Genomic DNA, 23,942 nt, shown 5'->3' with positions numbered 1-23,942 from the left:
AAGGAGGCAATAGCAAATGAAATATGTAAAATGTTTGTTCACTGAGTATTCATAAAATGCAAATTTAGCATTATATACAAATATGTGTGTTGCTTTTAATATCAACATATCTATGTAGCTATTTAGAAACACGGCATCCTATGGATATAAATATGTATCTCTAATTGGACAAATCCCTTTGTATGCATAACATTAATTAGGATGATCATGTTTATTGTTAAGATTATGAGCTTATTTGTTCTAACAGGTGACTCACTGAGAAGACACATTAGAAACAAACCACTGTGGTCTTGGGCTCATAGTGGGAGGAGACCAATTTAATGTGTGGCAACTTGAACGCAATGCATTTCAAATGTGAAAATGGGATGAACAGATATGTAGATTTTAAAAAAAGTCTGCGGCATGGTTTGTTGGTTTGAACCTTGCCAAGCCATGCTAAATCCAGTCTTTAAAGCCACGCAGCGAGCTAGAAAGGTAGGAGCCGGCTGATAGGCTGGGGAGATCCATTGTTGTCGGGCCATCTGAGAGTCTAACTCGTGAGGAAGGGGGAAACAGAGGAACAAGCCAGTGGGGTGCCTTATGAATTTAGACTAAGTTGAGATTCAACATTTGGCCAAAACACACTCTCTCCTGTGAACTGTCAACAAATGCAAACCAAACCCACCAAGAACTGTACTGGTGAAAAAGCATTTTGCCAGTGCCTCTTTGTAATCTGTCATGTGGATTTACATGGGGGCCACTTTGACAACACATGCCAAAATCGCTTATCTGGGGTGAATGAAAGTAACAATGAGCAGAGAAATAAGTAATATTAACATTGCTATATTATGCGTGAATGTTTGTTTAGCAGAAATGTGAAAAGCAGAAATGTCACCAATCAGCTTTAAAGCTGCAATAATCAATATTTTTTATATTCACATCGGAACATCATGTAATGTGAAAGGGGTCGCTCATAGTGATGAAACAACAGAGAATAATCACCCAAATCTGCAATTCCCCTCAGCTTCATAGAGCTTTTTAGCCTCTTTTAGCTCATTGTTTTGGTTTTATGGCCCATAGATTTTGCTCTCATCACTCCATTTTCAATAGCAGCAGCTTGTTTTCAGCAAAAAAGCTCTGATGAAACCATTGTAGGCTACAAGCCCATCACAAAATGACTAGCTTGTGAACACAATGGAGCAGCTAGCAAGCTAAAAAGACCCAAATATACCAAAACAGAGTCAAAAAGAGCAAAATATTAGACCTACATTCATTTGGCGGCCAGAAACGTGACTCAAAATGATAATATTACTAATATTACTCTGTGTCTGCTGGATGTGTTAATAGGCAATTGTTTGCTAACAGTTTAGCCCTAACAATTTTAAGGTGATAACATGTTCAGCCTGCTTTCAAATTCTTCTGCTCCTGAGTGGCTAAATTAAAAAAAATAAAAAATCAATCAACGCAGCTTTAAAAAGAAAACTCAAACTCATTAGATATCAATGAATGTGGTGAAAGAGTTCATTCTTTCCAAAGGATCTCTCCCTGCCATGAATTTGCAACACTAAAGTAAAAAGTTCATGGTAGTTGCTATGTGAAGATGCTGAGACATCTATCTGACTGGTTTGGCTCTTTCTCTATCCTGCTTCTCCCAGCCCTGATTGCAGAAAGGCTTTACAATGAGCCATCTCTCACCCTGGCAACTTTGTGTGACCTTGTGGTGCTGAATAAGACTGTAAAATTGATTCAGCTCCTGTAATAAAAGAGCATACACATTATCAGCATTCTAATTATAATTAATACAGGCAGCAGCGGCAGACCCATTATTTACGATGGGGCCCATGGTAAGCAAACACAATAATAATCTATTCCATATTTTTATTGATATGTTGATGAATGGCTCTCTTTCACACAAAACACCTATGGAATGTCTCAGTGGCCGATCATACAAGTGCTGATTATTTCACTGCCAGTTTCTTTCACCCATGCTCCCCCTCCCGCCTTGCCTTTCCTTCAACCTCTCCTCTTGAGTCTTTCATTACCCCTTTGTTTGTATCACCTTAAGTCCCTGACTCCAAACCTCATTACAGAGAGCTGGATCAGGTGATAGAGTCAACTAACCTCCAGGAGGTGAATTACTGTCAGAAATAAACAGTCCAACAGCAACATCACACAAATGTCCGCCTGAAATACCCAGCACATTGAAGAGATCTAAGTGTAATGGGAAGCAGGGAACATTTTAAAACATGTCTAATGTCAAAATCTGTGTCAGTAATGGTTTGATCCTGAATTCAACACTAAAAAGGCCAAACAGTCAGTTTTCGGCAAATTTGAACGGGACAGTGAAATATTCTTACAAAAGGTCCTTCAGTGACTTTCTGCACAAACCAGTGTTGTTTCTGAATGATGCATAGGAATACAAATTGTAATTATATTTGTTCTATATTATTATTATTATTATTGGCTTTATCTTAGCCCCATAAACTCATCTGGCCTTCCTTGTGTTAAAATACTGTGCTTGATAAAAAGCTTTTATGTGAAGTTAAAATCATTCCTTTTCCAAATGGATTATATACTTATAACAGAATATAAACTGCTGGCAAAGAATAAGAGAATAATACTATATTAAACAGTCTCTGAATATTCTCTATCCAATGAATATCTGGTTTACTGGCACAAAAGACCCTACTGCCTCACAGTCAAAGTGTGTAAAATAAAAAGACAGCAACCTTCATATCTAGGTTATCCTTTATAATTAGGTGTCTATGTAGCTTATGCCATTTCCCCTGTTTGATAATTGTAGTCCATCCCTCCTAATTTTGTACAGAGTCAGAAAAAAATGCTTATTTGTGCCTATCTTCCTTATTAATTCTCCTCACAAATCCTTGATTATTTTCCAATCCTTTCCTCTGATATCTCTGGCTCTGTTTGTCTGTTTCACTCACTCCTCCACTGAGCAGTCTGCCTTCCTTCTCAATCGCCTGTTTTGTTTCCCATTTTAATGAACAGTTGGATTCTTTTATTTCTCTACAAGTGCTGGATTTGCCTTATCACCCCCCGTCCCTTTGAGGGTTGCCAATTGGTTTTATCCATGGATGTATCATTTCTTAGGCTTCCTCTTTTTTTCTCCACAAAGAGAAAGAACCACTCCGTCAACAAGCCTCTCCGGAGCCAGAGATTAAAAACCTCAACATCACCTACCTTCCAGCGCTACTCCCAACTGGTTTGTGTAAAACTCAATTAAACTTGTCCCCACTGAATTTCACATTACAGTACATTAAAAGGAAATTCTTCAAGCGTGATGACAAAGCTCAAACCTAGCTTCAGAGGCGCTATTTAGGAGCTTTCCTAAACGTTGTAGTCTTCGGGGTTTTAGCCTCATGTCGATGGAAAAGGCGCTAAACACAAAGACAAAGAAAAGGTTTCTTTTGACTTGGGAGAAAAACAAACTTTATGATTTATTTATTTACAGACACGCTGAAAGTCACACAGTTTGTATGCAGCTTGATACGCTGCATACAAACATCAAGGTCTCAGTCTATCAATTAGCTCTCAACAAAAGGAAAAATGCAGCCTTTTGATGATTAAAGGTAAATACTTTCAAAAGTAACCAGGACACAATGATAGTTGTCAACCGTGTGACATTAGCCATCTTTGTAAAATACAGATGTTAATCTTTGGGGGGTTTGCAGATTTTTGATCTCAATTTCAGAGCCTCTGTGAGTCGATAACAAATTATTCCACCACCTTCATACAATCTGTCTGGGTGAAAAGGGAGTGTTCAGTCAAGCAGTGCACTGACGCAAAGAAACATCGCAGGTCGATGTGTGTGTAAACTTCATTCACATGTGATAATGTGCTTTCAACTACACGATAACGAACCTGAGATTCAAGCGGGGGAAGGGGATCCTTAAGATGTCGTCTCTTTATGAAGAGCGTCTTCTCTTTTGTAGTTTGTATTTTCCTACTGAGTGGGAGTGAACAAGCGCAGCAGAGGGTTTCCTACAAAGCAGAATAGGAAGGAGAAAGGGAGGCTTGGCTTTGCTTCAGCCAGGTCGGCTTTACATGAGGAGAATGTGGAGATACACTCCTCTTCCCCTCCCCTTCACTCTTTCTCTCGTTCTCCCCCTTATAGCCATCTCTCCCCACAGCCCAAGAATTTAAGGGCAGCTTTGAACCCTCTCAGTGTTCTTCGACATTGTACAATGTGTGTGCGCTCGCCTCCCCGTCAGCCACCCAAAGGTGTTTTTGTGCTGAGATTAGTAGATGAGGTGCAGTCTGTGTTTTGGGCCAAACATGCCCATCCTTTGACACGAGGGCGGACTCCGACTCTGACTGGGCTACAGACCAAGATCACTCCCTCTTGTCTCCTCTGCTTCCTCCTCAATCCTCTCCAACACATGACATGTGTCACTGCCACAGATCTGCACTGGAAGATACGACCAGTTGAAGGTCAGGGCAAATCCCCAAAGCAGAGAAGAGTGAGGAAAGAGACCTCCTTTTTTTTTTTTTTTTTTACACTGATGGACTATTTAAAAAGTTCATTTTTCTTAAATGCTTAGCATATTTCATGGCGCTATATTGTGAAATCTCCATTAACCAAAGATGGGCGCTGCAGTAATGCAATGGATATGTCAATTTTCTTGTTCTGGAAAAAAGAATTTTTGCAGGGATTTAAAACCCATGTAATATTCATATTTTCTATTTCACAGCACAATAGCCAGTGAGAAACTAAAGTGATTATACATAGCCAGAGTCAAACTCTAGGGCTGTTATCTATTATAGTTTAATAAATCAACAGAGGGAGAGCAGGGTGCACAAATATTCTGTAACCATGTTGGAGGCGTTCCCTGAGCCAAATATGTTTGATGAGATAAAAAATTTGATAAGAAATATTTAAATAGAGGATTATTTAACATTGAATTACATGGAAAGATTAGTCATCATGTATCTTCATGCATCAGTTTCATGCATCTGTAGTTGGAGGTCCGGAGCAACCAAACTTCAATTAACTCACCAATGACAAACTATTATTCAGTCCAAATGCATTTCTGAGGCCAGGTTAACTCAGGCAGGAGGGAAAAGGGGCACCGTGTAATTATTTGGCACTTACAATGTCCTACACTTCAGATTTGTGAGGATGGTGAGCAGAAAATCTGTTTACTATGGAGCCGAGTTCCTCACTCTCTTCTGTGTGGATGAAGCCTTTGAATAATTCATAGTGAGAGCCATAGGCATATGCAATGGAAAAGTGTTGGAGAATATCACACCAAAGATGGCATCCTCCATTATGTGTGCTGTGCCCGGCGTGCCCACAGACCTCACATAATGTAATTGGATAAAAGTCAGATGCTGCATATTGAGAAGCTACATAAGGCAGTGATATTCTTCAGAGTCTCTGAAATGTGCTAATTGACACAAAAGCAGCTACAGAAAAAGGATTGCATGGCTTATTGTCTTCATATATTTATCTCCAACACCTCATTACTTTTTTGTGCAGTTACAAGAAATAAGTGGAATAAATTTACTTACTACAACTTGTGTTCAAAAAGCATGACCTCTCCCAAATAGAACGAGGGGGGACAACAAGTCTCAAATTAGAATGTCATTATTCTGATTTGGTCCAGCAAAGATGTTTTTGTTGTCATTTTACTTCTGTTGACAACTTGTCTCATCGGGATGTTACTGACTGAAACACTATGACATGTGTTTTACATATCAAAACTGCCAAGCCTTTCATTTAAAGAGACTTCATCTTCACTGACAACATTTTTATTGACAGGTAAATCCCCGGAGATTAGACATGGTGGTCTAATTAGTCTCTTTCTCCGCTGTTGTATTTATACAACCGAAGCCCCTGAAAGGAAAGTGATCCACACAAAGCCAACCAGTCGTGGAAGAAGTATTCAGATCCTTTACTTACAGTAAGTAAATGTACCAATACCTCACACTGTAAAAATACTTCTCTACAAGTAAAAGTTCTGCATTGAAAACGTTACTGTATATGTATTATCAGGAAAATGTATTGCAGAGAAATGGCCCCTGTGAGTGTATATTATATATGTATATAATCTAATGATACAGTATACTATATACAATTATATAGCATATAATAAATTATCATTACTCTTGCATTAATGTTCTAGCAGCATTTTACTCTTGTACTTGGTTGAAGTGGAACTAATCTTTAATTATTTTATATAGGGCTGCAACTAATGATTATTTTCATTATGGATTCATCTGCTGGTTATTTTCTTGATCAATCTGTTTATTGTTTGGTTTGTAAAATGTAAGAAAAGCGTGCAATTACCCAGAGCCCAAAGTGACACCTTCAAATCTATTGTTTGGCATTTTTTGAATGAAAAATGACCTAAACGATTGATTAGTTATCAAAATAGTTGCTAATTAATTTAAGGATGGAGTAAAAAGTACAATATTTCCCTCAGTGAGGTAGAAGTATAAAATGGAAATACTCAAATAAAGTACCTCAAAGCTGTACTTAAGTACAGTACTTGAGTAAATGTACTGAGTTACACTCCACCACTGAAGCCAACACTAAAGAGGAAGAGGGGACGATGATGAATGTGGTGGCCATCTAACTGTAGAAAGGAGTCGGTGGGTAAGCTTGCTTAATTCCTGACATGAAATATTACCTGCAGCGCTCGACAGAGCAGACCTGCTTGGATGGCGGGAGAGATAGCATCCATCCTTTCAGTATAAGAAACAAACAAACAAACAAAAGCTCCAAGACCCCTGACCCGACAAAGGAAGTACAACTGATAAGTTAGTACCAATTTCTCCCTCTTCTCCTGCTTCTCTCTCTTTTCTTTGAAAAGCATTTCTCTGCCTTTGGCCCCAGTTTCACCTTGCTACGCCTGTGCCCTTCTATTAAAGGTGGTAATGGCTGCCAACTTCCCTCAGGCCTTCTTTTTAATATTTGTCACTCATGAAAGAAAAAGGGGGGTAGGGAGATGATAAATCTTACTTTTGCCAGCTAAGGGCTTCTATCTCCCAAACAGAATAAAATCCAGTCCAAAACACTGCTGTGCGCATTAGGAAGCTGTGGGTTTAAGCCTTGTCCGCAATGATCAAACCAGGATTTATGAAGCATCATAACTCCCGACAACATCCAGCGGCTTATTAATTTTATATATTTCTGTCCATTCCCTGATATTCCCAGCCTTGACAGTCACTCAAGATAAGCCAAAAGCGTTCTGACAGGATGGAGTGTGTATATATTTTTCACTGTTCTGCCGCTCCCCTCCAGTTGAATAGGTTTAGTAGAAACCTTGAGACTGCTGTGGTGTGATTTGTCTCTGGTTTTTGTCTTCACTTGCAACCTTCCCATTTGTAAGGACCCTTAAATCAGCCTTGTACTCTGCTGAGCCATGAGAACAGGCCAGACAGAGGCAGGGAGGGAGGGAGGAGGGTTTGTGTGTATGTATGTGTGCATGTATGTCTTAATGTATGTTTATGCACAGAGAGACAGAGACAGAAGGAGGGAGGGAGAGAAGGAGGTGATTGGCTCCACCAGAGTATCACACATGTGGCTGAATTTTAATCAAAACACTCACTGATCACCATTTACAGGCCGTCTATATAATGGCCTGTTCTCCGATATGAGAGGGCAACATGCTGATAGGGTTTAATTTAACTAGAGTCTAGGTCGGAGGCTTGATTTAATGTGGCCCACAGGAAAACTGAGCAGGAAGGAGAGAGAGAGAAAGAGAGAGAGAGAGAGAGAGAGAGAGAGAGAGAGAGAGAGAGAGAGAGAGAGAGAGAGAGAGAAAATGGTAGTTCTTTATGCAATGATCACATAAGTTCACATCAATAAAGCCCTGACCCATTACCAGAAACACTACATGAAAGAGGAGGGGCTCTCTGTGAGCTCAGACTGCTCTTCAGCATAAAGAAAGAACAGGCTCTAACTCTCCTGACGGCTGCTTCACTTTTCTGACAAGCTGTGCAGAAGCAGTAAAGGATCCTGACAGGCTGTTTCAAGATAACTCCCATAACCTCTTGAACCCTGATTTCCTCTTAATTTCCCCCCTAAAGTAGCTTAAATTTGAGGAAACTAATTTCTAAACCGTGTGGAAATATCACATATGTATTCTGTATCTGCTTGTTTCAACACCCCTTTGAAATTATATGACGCTCATACTGAGTGAAATATTAAAATCTAACCCAGTGGTATGATGGCTGTACTATTACATTCAAGAGAACTGTTCTGCATGTCCTGGGCGTTATTTCACGCACATTTCGCCATAGTTCTGCCTGAAATATTAGCATCTTTGGAAAGTGTTTAAAATTAAGTATATTAAATTATGCATACACTACTATATCATGTCAATTATTCACAGAATAATAGCTTTCACCTGCACTACACATTTTTGGCAGCGCCAAATGTCAGCTCTCCATTACCCAGAAATCTTGCAATATGGTATCAATGTGACAAATGACTTTGTCTTAGTGAGATAGGAATGGTGCAAAGCATTGTCAGCAGATTCCGTCATCACTCGTTACTCGAACCAGAGACGTCGCAGCTCATGGTCGACGCCTCAAACCCTAGGCCATCACGGCTCCCCACAACTATAGGCAGTTAAGCATACCAGAGTATCCTATGTTTCTATTCACCTAAACACACTTTTGCATGAGGCTGGAGCTCTCCTGATGTCTCCACAAGGTATCCTGAGGGCCCAAACTGCTGATGCTGCTCTGATTTTATACCCAGTGCATCTTCTTCCACCACTTCTCTGCCAGCTGCCTGCACTCGCTGGCTACGACCCCGACCAAGCTAACTAGCCACAGTGGCTATCACACCCAGCAGTGTTTGACTAAGACCCTAGCATGCACTAGCCAGCAACAGCCACAGTGACTGAAGCACACAGCGGTGAGGAGGCAGGCAGGATGTAATCTCCAGGAGCTGTTGATACAGGGAAACACACAGGGTTTGGGTCAAAGGGATTAAAATGGTGGAGGTGCTGGTTGTAAGAAGGAGAGGGGCTGTGAAATAGTGGAGGGAGCAGCGGGTGAGCCACCCCATAAGAGAGAAGAGTGGGGAGATTACAGGGAAAATGGCGCAAGGGGGATTCCTGCGAGGAGAGGGGAAAAAGTGACTCCAAATGGCATCGGAACATAGCATTAGCAGCTACTATTCAACAGTATGCAGGCTTAGTGAGCTCAGGGCATCAGGAGAGGTGGCCATGTTTTCTGTGCTGGCCAGGTGATGCTTGCTTTCTAAAGGTGACTATAGGTGTAAGGAAATGTATGGATATGGAATGGGGAAAAGAAAGCTGAAATCTTCACAGCCCCACTTGAGGACTTTGTCTTTGCTACTCACCCCTCTGTGACTGTGACTGTCTAAATATTGTCAATGCCAGAAAAAAAAAATCCAATCTTAAACAAAGGAGGCCAACTCTGCTGGGTAATATCAAGCGAGGATGTCTGTCTGAGGTTTTAACTGAGCCCTTCATGCCTATGCAAACCTCACATGGTTTGGATAGAGTTCCATCAACAAAACATGTCAATCACCTCTCCGTGAAAAAGGGAGAGATACGAGACTGAAACTTATCTTGCGCAGACCCAAATACTGTACTCACGGCTTCCATTTCACAGTCTGTGGGAGGGAGGGTTCAAAAATCTTACATCAATTTTTTTTTTCAATCCAGCTATCCAAGGGCTCAGATTCCAGTTACATTTCACATTGAATAGACTTGTGTTTCCAGCAGTCTAGCCCTCTTCTAGTATGCTGGCTAGTGGAGCGATGACAGATTGGTTTCCACTCACTGCACGGGGGAGCACAATGGAGTGGCTTTGACAGAGTTAAGAGAAACAGTGCATCAATGCCCCCCCTCCATCTCTCTTTTTCTGTACGCACACACACACGCACTTCTCTCTTCCACTCTCTCTCCTTTTCCTTCTCTTTCTCTCTCTTCCCTGGGGCTTAGAGAATGGATGGCCCTGTCTGACCTGGACGACACTGATGTCTAGTCCTCTACACTACTGTACCTACAGCACGCCTGTCTGCTCGCTCGCCGCTCTGCCCACTCTCTCTCTAACACACACACACACACACACACAGTAAGCACACACAAGGAACAGGAGCCATCTCTGTCACCCTGTGCCGACAGGCAGAGGTCAGCAGAGCTCAGGCACTAAAGCATGAGGAGGTAGGGTTTAGCTCATATGCAGCCAGTATCAATGTGAAGACAGACACAAGGCTTAAGTCTTAACAACCTTAAAAATTTAAAACAATGCTGTTACTTAACTGTAACTATAATTAAAATTAGAACAAGAAGTCTTCATACTTACATGACAAAACAAGTTGTTTATCATTGCCTTCTGAAAGATCACTCACGAGTGCTTTCTGATCTGGAGCCTATTAGCAGCCCAGTATCTATAGGAATTACGTCTGTATTGGACGATTCTGCATCTCACAGTTTACGTCCATTTCCAACATTCAGTGCCACTGCAGGAAGTAGTGTGCCCTATATGTAGTCAGGCGGAAAGTACTGGTACACAGGTTGGGGTGGTCGGCATGTAACGCATCAGGTCTCATGCAGGAGACCAGAGTTTGTGTCAGTCACAGACATGCAATTAACATTTGCCTTTTTGCTAACCCCAACCACAACCATCCCTAACCTTGACCCTTCACCATACCATAGCCTTAACCAAGTCTTTTAGTTGTCAAACTCTAACCATAGCTTAAACCTTAAACGTTTTCTCTCCCAATACCAATTCCAGTACCTCAACTCTGCCGATACCGATCCGACGCCAGTTCTCTCCCAAATTTAAAACCTGTATGCCGGCGTTTAAATAATAAGATCAATATATGCACCGCATGATAATGTGCACACATTGTACAAAACGGGAATTATAAAAATCTGGATGATGTGCAGAATTGTCCAATATCAAAGTTCTTGTCAGGTGATTGGCTTGCAGCAGAGGAACATGCCCAACAAGTCTTCATACCTAAACAAAAAAAAAAAACAGTTGTTTGATTGCAAATAGGATTCATATAAGTGTGTTCTTATCCACCTCCCATGGTTGAGGTTTGCTTAAGTTTAGGCAACTGCTTGGTTAAGATTAGAGAAAGATTGTGGTCATGGTTAAAAGAAACCAACATTGACTGTTGGTAGCAGACAATATGGAAACCTCAATCTCCACGTTTAGTATAAAAACCTCACGTACTTTGGCCTTTTCGGCCTGGTGAGGACAGTTTCTATCCAAAGCTGGTTCTTTGGGTTCTTTGACATTAAAAATAGACATCCTCAACCAAACGTGATTGCAGCTTTTCTCCACATGATTCAAACACAAGATGAAACATGTTTTAGCCATGCTTCTAGCAGGATTATTCGCAAGTTTACCAGTTTACATTTCCAACTACACCTTTAGAGCTCATTGTTGAACCCACCTCATGCATCCCTGTGTCCTTACCCATGGCATTTGACTTTAAGAGGGGTTGAATAGCTAAGATCCCTTGACCAGATAGTATGATAAAACAACCCACAGATAAGGTACTAATGCTAGAGGGGGCTTGCAGTTGTATTCCTCCGTGCGCTGCAATGAGAAAAGAAAAACTGTGATATCACACTGATACGGCACTCTAAAGACTATGGGGCTATGTGGGTTTTTGCAATGCAGGTGGATGTACAATCAATAAAATGGATTAGCTGCAAAGGTATGTATAAAGGTTATCGCCAAGTTCTCCTGCATGAACATGGTGGCGACCCCACAAAACAATTTTGTAATGTGTCGAGCTATTTGTTCAGAGAAAATCTGATTATTTTTTGCCCAACCTAAAAATTGATTTGCAGGGGTATACATTATCAAAGAAAAAATGGACCCTGTAAAGCTCACTATTCTCTAAGCTAGTGGTATCATTGAAACATTCAGTGTTGTATGATTTTCTTTCAAGACTGCATCAGTGTTTTTCTTCCACTGTCATGTTCTTTTTTCCTTCACTGTGGGCTTTTTTTCCCCCATAGTATGATCATCTCCTCTCTCCGTCAGTGCATCAGAGTTTCACCTAGACTCAGTTTCACTTGTTTAGTTCCACTCGTTGCAGTCCTGTGTCAACCCTCAGAGAGACTTTAACCGTGTGGTTTTCCATCACGCTGACTGACGATCTGAACACCCCTCCACCCCAGTGATTCCTCTATCTCTCTCCCTCCATCTCTCTTGCTCACTCTCTTTGACCCCACACACACACACACACACACACACACACTGTGACTCCCCCTCAAGCCTGATAAAAAGGCACCAACCTTCCCCCCCTCCAAAAAAGCTGTGTGGATGTGCAGAAAGGCCCCTCTCTCCTGCTCTCAGCTTTTGTCTCTGATTATCCCTGCACACACACATGCGCACCCCTCCTAGACCCCCTACATCCTCTCCTGCACATACACACACACACACACACACACACACACACACACACACACACACACACACTCTTCTTCTCAACCTGCTCCTGGATCTTGTGTGCATGTGTGAGTGTGTGGGGGGGTTTGACTCTGACCAATGGCATCCAACAGCAGGGCTTTATCCTGAAGCACACTGACAATGCTTTTCACACCTACTTACCACAGCAGAGATGGGGGCGGTGGGCTGCATCATACCTAGGACTAAAAGCAGGCTAAGGGCTTTTAGAAGACGCACACAGAATGGACTCTTTAATTACTGACTCAAGATCCCGCAGTAGATTAAAAAACCTAGCAGAAGCTTATTTTCATATCCGCAGAATTTTTCAATGAATATAAAAACGGTCATTGATTATGCCGTTAAGGGAGAGAAGTTAAGAAGGGAAATATAAAGTACATATAATCACATTAACTTGCAGTGATTAATGTAATAAAATGTGATCTTTTTCCCCCATCTGCACTGAACATATTCAGTACTGAGGAGACATGCTCCAAATATTAAGAAGCTGCTCCTCAAAATCCACTTAACCAGTTCTGTGTTCAAAGACATCTGCGAAAGCAATGCAGATAACTCATATAACATGCTTATACAAGGCAGACAGGGAGAGTGAACATGTATGGATGAAACGTGAAATAAATAACCAAAAACAATGACCTATGTTTGCTTTTGATGCCTGTGCACTTGAGCAAATGTATGTATGTCTTCACTTCCAGACACACAATCAGCCTTCCTGCATGATCAATACCAAATCATTTTTCATCATTGATTATACAATTACAGTGAAGTTAAATCTGTGACACACTCTCATGTAGAAGCATTAACCACTGCAGCCAGTGGTGAAGACTGAGAGAAGGGATGAAGCTTCCTCTTCACTCACTGTTTTTATTTCTTTCTTTCTTTTTTTAAACGTGGTGCTTAAAGCAAGCTCAGTGTAGTCCAGGTACTTCACTCAGATGATTATAATGCCACGAGGGTGCAATACATCACTCTTATTAGCCACACTGGAGCACAATGGTATCATAATTAATGGTCGCAGCAGGATTGAACGCTGCCCTGACATGGAAAAGTGGGCCTACTTAAGCTCTACAAGGCATTTAAATATGCAGAGTGAATGGCACAACCCAAACCCTCCTGCTCTAAGGACAGCCCACGCTCATTAGCCTGACACCTTCCATGGCATTGATACAAGGACGACCGGCTATACTCACACACACACACACAACACAAATCACAAGCACATACTCAAAAATGTGCATGCAGACCACAGTTGCAAAATTTAAAGTTGCATGGTGATATATGAAAAGAACAATCTCGTCCCTCATCAGTGCCCATCACTTCTTTTACATTTTCTCCCTGTATTGTTGTTTTTGTCTTTAGGCTTAGTCTACACTGAATGCAGATGGACATATATGTGTCAGCAGCCATTATGCAAATTTCCGGTAATGGCGTTTGGTCTGTGTCTGTGTGTGTTTGCAGTGAATGAGGGTGCTGTGGCAGAGTGTGGTGTCTGCTGCCTGTGCTATGCTGTCTAGAACAGGGAAACTGGCTGCACGGCGGGGGAACAATGCACATAAAAGGCTGTCGGAGGAAGCGTCTGGAGCTGACGTCTTTCACATGGCTCTGAATGGAGCAGCAGCAAAGTGTGTGTGTGTATGTGTATGTGTGTATGTGCATGTAATTTATATGCTCACGAGTGAGACAGAGAGAAAGAAATTTAGAGAAAACGCCCTCTTGAATATGTTTGGAGAGAGACAGGAGAAAACAATAAGAGTGTATGTTCCCATCTTAGTCATGCGTACTGAAATGTGTGTGATTGTATGTGCATGAATGCCTGTGCTCCTAAATACATGTGTGGGATGGTTAAGTCCTCTCAGATCGCCGTATGATTTGGATTTTGCTGTCCTTAGCCCACCACACACTCTCCTCCGCCTCCTCCTCTCCTCTCCATAAAGCCAGCTTTACAACTTCTCCTCAATTGCTAATGTGGAAGCTTCAGCTACAAGACACGCTACTCAGCAGCTGCCAAATGCCTAAACCAGCCACTCCTCTCCACCCGGCTCACTCCAGCCTGACCGTACCGAGTTATCGCTTGGCTCAGTGCAATCAATTATTGTTGCAGTGGAATCATTAATAATTTCCTAATGAAAATGATTCTGTTGATCTGTTGTCTTTTAATTAAACATAATTAGTCGGCTGCTCGGAGCTGTGGTGGGGACTCCTTTAGGGTACAATTTTGTTTTAATACACTGATAATGAAATTTTTACATTGTGTCAGTTGTTTAGTTATTATTCAGTCACACTATTTCGCTATGTTCCCAGATAACAGATAATAACCCTCGCACCTCCTATTTGCTGCAGTCATTTTAAAAGAGGAGGGTTGAAATGAACAATTAAATTTTGAACTGTAAGAGTCCTCTCCTCTCAGCCTTTAATGCTGCATGCTCCCAAGGAGCAGTGCAGGAAACCGTGCAGTTTTACGCTTTCATTTCTTGTGGAAAAAAAACTCAAAATGTCTTTGGCAGTACGATGCAAGGTTGGTTTTATAAAAAAAAGAAAAAAAAAAAAAGAGTCAAATAGATACTACATCTGTCCAGCAGTTCATGCTGGTTCATCTTATGCCTCAGAGGTCTACAGCTCTTGAGCAGTGGAAAGAGCAAATGAAGGCATAAAAAAGGATCTGATTGTGAGGACTTAGAGAATATGAAATAATACAAAGACACAGCAAGTTGGCTAATTCGGCACTGTCCGGGCTTATGTAAAACGGCCTAGTTACATTGGTCAATTTCTGCACGAACAATGGGCTAAGTTGCTCTGGAGACTTATTGGACATGCTGTATCTGAATGTGGTCTGGCTTAAGAGGCTTACAGTTGAAAAGTTTAGGTGACCTCTGAATAATGCCACATAATGTGGTCACATTGAGTGTGTATAGTTTCAATGGGCTCAGATATCAGGTAACAATGGGGTAAGCACAATGAAGGCTCACACTGTGAATGAATGAAGTCATATATTGTACTTTAGACCTAAGAATGACACGTGTCTTTAACTGTACACTCAGATCTGACTGTGTTTGATTTCAGCAAATGTACACTGTACAGAGGTTTCATTTAAGGGGACTGTAATATACTGCAGGAATTTAAAATGTATGATAAAAAAATATGATAAAATATAACTAATATAGAAAGTGTTAAAAAATATTTGTGTTATTCAACAAATCCCATTAAAAAAAGGAAACCAAAACCAACAGTGAATTGAACTTGCAAGTATTGCCCAAGTAGCCAAAATCAGATATATCTTATTCTTCTGTGCCATAGAGCTCCATTATTGTCAAAAACTATTAAGAATACATAATTCAGTCACATCATTGCACTGGGTGACATGTTCCTTTATTACAATGAACATGGGCACTGTAGTTTATCTTTCAGTCCAACATATGTTGGACAGAGAGATCCTAGCTGTAAATACTAAATGTGTATTAATCTGCTGCTGAAAATAGTCCCCACAAATGAACAATTTACTCATGTTTGAGTAACATTTGCCAAAAACTACAGTGCCCAGCTGTTCTATTTCAAAAGTGAAACCATGTATTTATGTACTGTTTTTAAAGATTTTCAAGTCTTCTGTGGGAACAAATGGGCTTGGGGCTGTGTGCCACAGACAGGGTAGGGAAGTCAGAAAGTTTTGAGGGACAGACAAATGCATTGCTTGTCCTTTTTATGGGATTTGTTCACAATAAGAAAAATATAGAATAACACCAGACTTATCCTTTAAAAAGCTGTTTGACTCCAGTAAACGCATCACAGTTGGGCTTGGTCACACTGGCTCTCCAAACAGTTGCTAAAATTCTTCCAATCAAGCAGGTTTGCAGCATTGGAATAGAGCTTTCACTTGTAACATATTCAACTGGGAAATGATAAAAATCAAAATGGGGCTGAATTTCCTTTCTGTGTTAAATGTCTCCTACATTCCATCTGTATTGTTTATTAATCTGTTGTTTATCTCCACTGGTTTCTCTCTCTCTCTCTGGGTCCCTGTCTGTCATTCTCTCTCTCTCTACCTCTGTCTCAGTCTCCAGCGTTACTGTAACATATAATTACTCTTCAGACTTGCTGCCTGTTTCTATAACTTCAGCAGTTCAAAGAAACTGTCGGAGTGTGGAGGAGAGCATTGTGGGAGTTCCAGGTGGATTTCTCGATAATGAGTTAGCGCAGTAGTAGAGTTGAGAGTTTTAGTAATGGCTGGCTGCTAAGTCTCTTCCTGGGAGTTTAATGTAAAACAAACAGGGCCATGCTGACAGCCTGGGAAAAACAGATATTGCAGTTTTCCACTTCCACTTCAGGGCTGTTCTTGCTCCTCATTTTAAGAACGAGAATTCAAAGAAGAATTTATATTCATGAAATAGCTCTGTGAATCCTAATTTGAGACTATTAAATTCCTCAAACATTACTCATGGTCTATGAATTCTAATTTCTTTCAATGGATAAAATGCTCCGGTCTTTCTGTTCATCTGGATAAAATGATACAGACAGGAAAACAGAATATAAATTGTCAGGGAAGACATAGTTTTTCTGGCAACAGGAATTGTAGGATCCCAGAAATAGGCAAAAAAACCCCCAACTATATTTGACAGTATAGGGTTAGCTTGTCTTGGTGCTGATGACCAGGGGCACCCCGTAGGGGACCTGACTACACCACCCTGCTGCTTGTTACACACTCCAGTGCATGTATTATACATAACACACTGCTGGAATACAACTCTCAGAGGAATCATTTTGCTGAATCCTGTCCTCTCTCCCTCTCCACATATTTCCCCGACTTTCGGAAAGACAAGTTTCAGGGACAGAGGATGAGCAGTTGTACAAAATATAATGCAGAAATCATAGGACAGAACACCCAACAGTAAGCTACAGCCACTCAAACCAATCACTAGTCCTTACTTAGAGATACTCCCCCATAGATTCACACTGGCAAGCATCCAAAGTGAACTGCTACTATCTTTGCAGGCAGCCATAAAGAAAGCCGAGACCACTGAAACGTGAGCCAAAACATATTTTGCAAGCATACTGTGTATTGAGATATTCACTGTTTTCCATAAGTAACGCATCTCAGGGAGCAATGAAGCAGCCTACAGAGGGGAAATAGCACAGGGGTGAAGATATAAACAATCTGGGCCTCAGCTTTTCGAGGTGAGAAGAAAGTTCCTGTTGGACTCTCAGGAGCCTTTTCCCTTTAGTCGATCCACGCTAGTGTCGACACGATAAACACAATTCCAGTGCTGCTTCAAAACTGAAGCAAAAAGGCAGAATTCAAAATTGAATTTGACAAAGATTTGATATTTTCGGCACGCTGACATTCAATTTCAACGTCACCTCCAGAGGGTGCCCACACATGCAGATTGGAATATTTAAAAGAGGGTGATGAAGAAGAATGTGCGGTATAAATCGAGTCACAGTCTGGACGCAAGAGTCAAACAGCTGAACGGCATCAAACACTTCACCACTTTCTGAACTTACTCCCGGTCCACCTGAAAAAAAAGTCGCCAGGAGCAAAATGTGGAACAATTTTGGAGAGAGAGGTGAGAAAAACGAACACCCAACCAATTTATCCAAAGCTTTGTGGCAAAGTTGCTACAAATCTGTTCGAGTCAAGTATGGAATTACACAGCCTGAATGTTTTGTACCTCGTGGTATCGTAGTAGCATTGAATTTCTGATATTTTGACAGTTGTTTCAAAGTCAATCATGTGAAAACACTGACATTATTATTTAATGAAATTAACATTTCTTCTAAAAAAAAATATATATAATACTAAACATGCTAAAACTATAGAAAAATGACAGAACAGAATAAATGGTACATTTTATGCTGTTTTGTCAGCTTAGTGCACTCAGACACAGCAACTATAAGGTGACAAGAGATATTTAACTTCTACTTCGAGATTTAAATTAATTTTTTGCATTCAGCATTCTCTCTATTATCGTTTATCATCAGTTGGCAAGCGTGTGAAGATTCTTGTGGAGGATTTGCTGTAATGAACTTATACAGTACAACACAGAACAACTCTCACAAGGGGATGTCTGGAGATGTTATTGTGTTTAATTTAATAAGGTCCAACTGGAAGTGACAAACAAAGGAACTGTCAGTGATACACAGCTGAGGTGATGATGCGGCATGTGCTGCATGTGATGCTATCTCGAGGATATGTGTATGAAGAGTGGCAGAGGAAATTCTCCAGACTTAACAAAAAAGTGAGAAATCCTGTTATTGCCCTTTTTTGTTTCATACAGTCAGTCTATGAGCAAAAAGATTAGAAGATTTTAAAGAAGTGCATAATCTTCTTTAACAGCTTATCAAAACTTTAATGATTTGGTGATAAAGAGCACAAAGTTAAGTAGCCGGTTAAGAGGATAACTCCCCAGTGCAGTCTAGTGATTAGTAGATGAGAATTGGGAGACTGAAAATCCGGGTTGCAAATCCCACTCCTGCCACTTATTCACTTTGAGGGAGAAGAAGCTCCATTTCAGCTTTGGGGGTATTGTCACGGGGTAATCATTTTTGAAAAGTCATAAATGGAGCCCCTTTCCTTCACCCTTTGGAATCCAAAACACATCTTTATTTACGTATTTATTTTGCTGTGTCTCTCTAGTTAACACCCGACAAGACCCAATTATAGCTGCAGAAGCCTTGTGCTTTCATGGGAAGTGAAGCTACAGACTGTAGTGTCAGTGTACAGTCTAAGCATCTCCTACAATCTGCAACAAACCAGGCTCTCTACAGATCCATGTTGGTCTGTGTTAATGAGGGATTGCCGAACACAATGCAGCAGATTGAGGAGTTCATCTTTATGACAGTGGGTCATTTGGGTTTTTGTGCTTTTAGGGTCAAGGCTGAATCAACAACATGGATTTTCTGACAGATATGTTGTATTTCTTTCCACATATTTACATAAATCCATTTCTAGTGGGGCTTGTATGATTATGTCTGATTTACTAAAGATATACAGCTAAAGCTTTGCTGAATTAGTGAGAGAACAGATGAAGCAAAATGGCAAACCCATCTCCACTTGTGCTTTGCTCGCTATCTGCACTGAGATAGGGATTCACTTAGTATAAAAGGGGCATTAATTACCTTGTGAAATCTAAAGACCATTAACTTTGTGTGTCAAGTGATGTTTCTCAGTTCTTAATCAGAGTTTTAGTGATATAAATTACTCTTTGGGGTAAAACAGATATGGTGTGGGAGTGTGTGCATGTATGTCTTTTTGTGTGTCCTCGTAGCTGTGTAAATGCAATTATTTGTGTGTGTTTGTGACTTTGAGAAGCTAGGAGAGCAAGAAGGAGAAGAGAAAAAAAGTCAAAGAAAGACAGAGAGACAGACAGAGAGAAAGACAGGCAGGAGTGGAGTGGATGGAGGATTGTCAGTGTCTTTGCGGCGGTGCTGTGGCGTGGTGTGTTGCGCTGTGGAGAGATAACAGGATGCCGGCGCTGCTTGCTTACCTTTGCTGTACACCACACAGTTGTTTTTGTTGTCTTCCGCTCCCTGCCAAGTCACATCCAGCAGCCACCTGGGGCTGGCGCTCAGTACCACCGGGACCGTGCTCTTCGTCTTCTGGACGGGGACAGATAACAAACACTAATCATTTGCTTATTTTGGTGATTAAAGAAACATTAATAACCAGTAAGTTACGCTCTTCTGCTGCTCTGAATGGCCATAAACAGGCAATTTCAGAAACTATACAGCATGCAACTCAAGTCCACCCCAATCCCATTTTTTCTTTTACATTGCTGAGAAGATTTGAGAATCAGTGCAGGTTTTGTGTGTGAGCGTGTGTGTGTGTGTTATGGCCTACAGACAAAGGCTGTACAGTGGTTGGAGTGGTGACAAATGGGTGCAATAGCCTGCACTGTATCAAAAAGGAACAGAAATCATCCAGGATTGAACCCAATGATTCAGCATCAGATCTCTTAGATTAAGAAGAACATCTAAGGTGTCTGGGAATTATGAAAAAATGGCTGGTGACTTTCAGAGAGAAGGAAGCGAGTGTTCAGCGGTGAACTTTGGGCACATTGTGCCTCACTATCGCCAGGATCTCACTATTTCCTGAAACAAGCAGGGAAGAATTTAAAGAATCAGTATCCATTTCAAAGGGCGATTGAGGTTAGAGTTTTTATAATATGCCGGAAAAATTATTCTGAATGTGTAAGGTCATTTTTCTTCTTGGTCAGAGGTTGAACGTGGAGTTTTATTTCTCGGAAAGAAAAAATAAAACTGGGAGATAGAGTACAACATCCACCATAATAGATTCACATGGTGCACTGTCACCAGATTTGCTTGCTCTGTTTATCCTCATATGATTTTGTATTCTGTTGATTTTATTTTGGTGTTCTTTTTCTTTTGATTCTTGCAAAATGGTGTGTTGGTGGTATTGTGTAGCAACATCTCAGGCAGCTGGGTACAGTAGCCTATTACTCAAAGGCAAAATGTCAGTATTTCAAGGCCATTACTTTTGAACCCCTGGGCCCTCCTTCATTAGGATGTTACAGAAATAGTTTAGCTAAGAGAAAATGGGTTGGGGTGCAATCTCGACACTTCATTTCTTTTTCCATCTGAGGCAGGCAGCGACAGGACACTGTCCATCTGCCTAATGCAACAGAAAAATACTAGTCCTCTCTCATGCTTTTCACTTATTTCTCCCCCGCAAAAGGCAACAACCTTCAAGGATAAATGCAAATGTCACTTGAGCATGTTAAAGGTCTGAATTGGCACAGATATGCACAAGAGATGAGCACTGTGCTCCGGCAGTGCGCCTGCATGCCCCCTCCTCCTCCTCCTCCTCCTCCTCCACCCGCCCATTTCTCTTTCCATGAACTCTATCTATTCGGAGGCTGGAGGACAAACTGATTTTTTAGAGAGCATTATTTACAAATGGCAAATACATCTCAGAGAGACGATAGCAATCTGTTTGGATTTTGTCTGGAAATTAAGAAAACAAATACAGGTACTAAATAAAGACAGATTTCTAAAGAGTCCTTATGTATACACCTATATATATATATATATATATATATATATATATATATATATATATATATATATATATATATATATATATATATATATATATATATAGCTCTGCACATTGGCAAACTACACTGCCAAACTGATCAAACACAGACAGTAAATTTGTCTGTTGATATTCTTATTCCTTCTCCTGGCATCTTCTTATCCTGTCCTGGCAGCAGATGAGAGACAGAGGACCTCTGTAATTTAAGTCATCCTCGATTTCACATTTCAAATTAGCCTCACAATAAAGTCTTCTATCTGGCTAACCTGAAAATCTCACACCCCTGTCAAAGGAGCAGAGCAGACCGGCCGATTGTTGCTAGGACGACTATCTGAAATGGGAATCAGATTAACCCTTCCTTAGATCTCCAGACTGGAGCCATCTCTTATTCAGCAGCGTGAGGCCTCTCTGCCGTCCCTCTGAGCCTCTGGGAATTCATGATATTCCAGCTGCTCTTAATGTAGCCAACAGGGACAAAATACCACATTAACTAGACATTTTCCCATTGTTAGAAATCAAGAGAAATTTGTTAGAAATCACTGCAGTAATCACAATTGTTCCTTTAGTTATTGCTGTGATAGAAACTTTTAAACTTCTGACTATTCGTATTATGTATTATTTCGATTTAATTGTTAATTACTATTATTTTATTTGCTGCCTTTTTGTAGGAAAGAACAGTGACAACTCGTGACAGTTTCTCAGTGCAGATTTACATAATGCATCTATTGTAACAATAGTGGCCTATGTGCTTTGTAAGCATGCTGCATGTACCAGCCGTCACAAAGACAAAGAAATGCAGAAGCTGCACTCAACATATTTAGGATTAAGACACAGTGGCGTCACTGCAGGGAGGAGTGTCTGCAAATGCAAATGAAAACATTTGTACAACCGGATCAGTTGGCCTAAGTGGCCGAGGCCAGAAGAAATGCAGATTGACAGGCAGAACATTTTGATTTCCCTGGAGCGAGGGAGCATATGATGAACTGGCTTTATAGAAACAAACTCCTCTTCTACCTAACAATCACACAGGGGATGTGACGTATGGATGCTCTTTCCTGTCCAAAACAGAATACTGAGGGGACTCTGTAAAATATGCTGACCCCTATTGGATAGTTAAATATGTCAGTTGCATATGCATATACAAGTGGCTAATCTTAACTAATCTCCTAATTTTATTTCATCATTATGATGTTAACAATGCAAAAAAAAACCCCTGAATATATTCCTAGTTTTTATATCACATATTTATTGCAGGTATTTTAACAGATATTCAAATAAAGAGATATTGAAAAACAAGTGAATATTGGTTTCGTTTACAGAGATACAGTGTTAAATATCAGTTTACAGACTATCATCCCTGTCAGAGCTGGTAAAAACCCCTCTGGCCTTCCTGTCTATGTAGTGTGTTATGGTTTATCCACCCTCTGCCTTCACTCCAGTGGTTTCAATACTCTCCCGGTATTTTTTTTTTCTTCTCTGAGCTCTGTTACCGTTCCTCGTGTAAGAGATACAGTGACCAAAACAGTGTAGTCAGCGAGGAAGTGATTACAAACTGATGCTCCAAATTCACTATAAAATGAAAATCAATATTTCCACAAGTTGCTGCAACATAAAAGATAACCTTTATTGATTTTTCTAGACTTAGGCCTCTGTGATAAAATCTAATATAAATTTTCAGCCACACGGATTTGGATCAGAGCGGAGCAGGGGCTGAACGATAAGTTCCGTGCACATCTCTCAGAGTTGGATTTTTTTCCCTCCCCTTTCCCTCTTCCAAGGCAGGGCTGTACTATTTATAATTGGCCCTGTGTGAGCAAAAGCTTCTATCAGGAATCTGTTCTAATTTTTATTACTGAGAAGCTAAAGCCTGTTCCAGATAATTTGGAAATTTCAGGGGAATTGTGATAGAGCTGATGGCACAGCCGGACTGACTCCAGAAAGGAGCTAACCTGTAATAGCCTCTGTGGCTGCGCTGATTAAATGTTGCCATAGATGAAAGACCTGCCATCACCGCAATAAATTAACCAATCACACAAATCCCAAGTCGCTACTAATCCCTCCTTGATACCATGATCCTCTGATCAGCTGAAGGAGGTGAAGAAGAAAGTGGCTTGTGACACTCAGCCTTCTTCTAACTCCCTGCTTCCCTGTGTAAACAACAAGCTAATGATATCACCGCTGACCATTTCACCACCACTGGCTACTCTTAACCCGCTTCATGGTCAGGGCAGGTGAAATCGATACAAACCTTGGTGGGAATGATTATTTTCCTCATCGCTTTTTTTTCTTCCTCCACCAAGGTCACTGACTGGCACTGTATCCGTCTTGATCCCACAGCTGCAGGATTTAGACAACTGAGAGATCAAAACCACTCCGTCTGAATATCTCAAGACATTCATTGGCTTTATACATCCCGCTTTCAACACCCACTTGGTATGAAGTAGTGCCATTTTGAAACAAAAGCACAAGTCGACATATTACA

The 23,942-nt window shown here is 40.8% G+C and overlaps 1 protein-coding gene across 2 annotated transcripts in view; it reads right to left on the bottom strand.

Moving 5' to 3' along the window:
• Positions 1 to 23,942, bottom strand: part of zfpm2a (zinc finger protein, FOG family member 2a) — a 116,184-nt gene that overhangs the window by 23,718 nt on the left and 68,524 nt on the right. Inside the window, exon 5 of one of the 2 annotated variants that reach the window (XM_044207980.1) lies at positions 19,893 to 20,001. In XM_044207980.1, the coding sequence (XP_044063915.1) occupies positions 19,893 to 20,001 (109 nt within the window). Of the gene's footprint in view, positions 1 to 19,892; positions 20,005 to 23,942 lie in introns of both variants that reach the window. The other variant, XM_044207979.1, reaches the window with a different exon arrangement.

This window comes from Siniperca chuatsi, linkage group LG9, assembly GCF_020085105.1.
Source record: "Siniperca chuatsi isolate FFG_IHB_CAS linkage group LG9, ASM2008510v1, whole genome shotgun sequence".
NCBI lineage: Eukaryota > Metazoa > Chordata > Actinopteri > Centrarchiformes > Sinipercidae > Siniperca > Siniperca chuatsi.
Note: the sequence above shows the minus strand (reverse complement) of the source record. Positions and strands in the feature narration are given on the sequence as shown.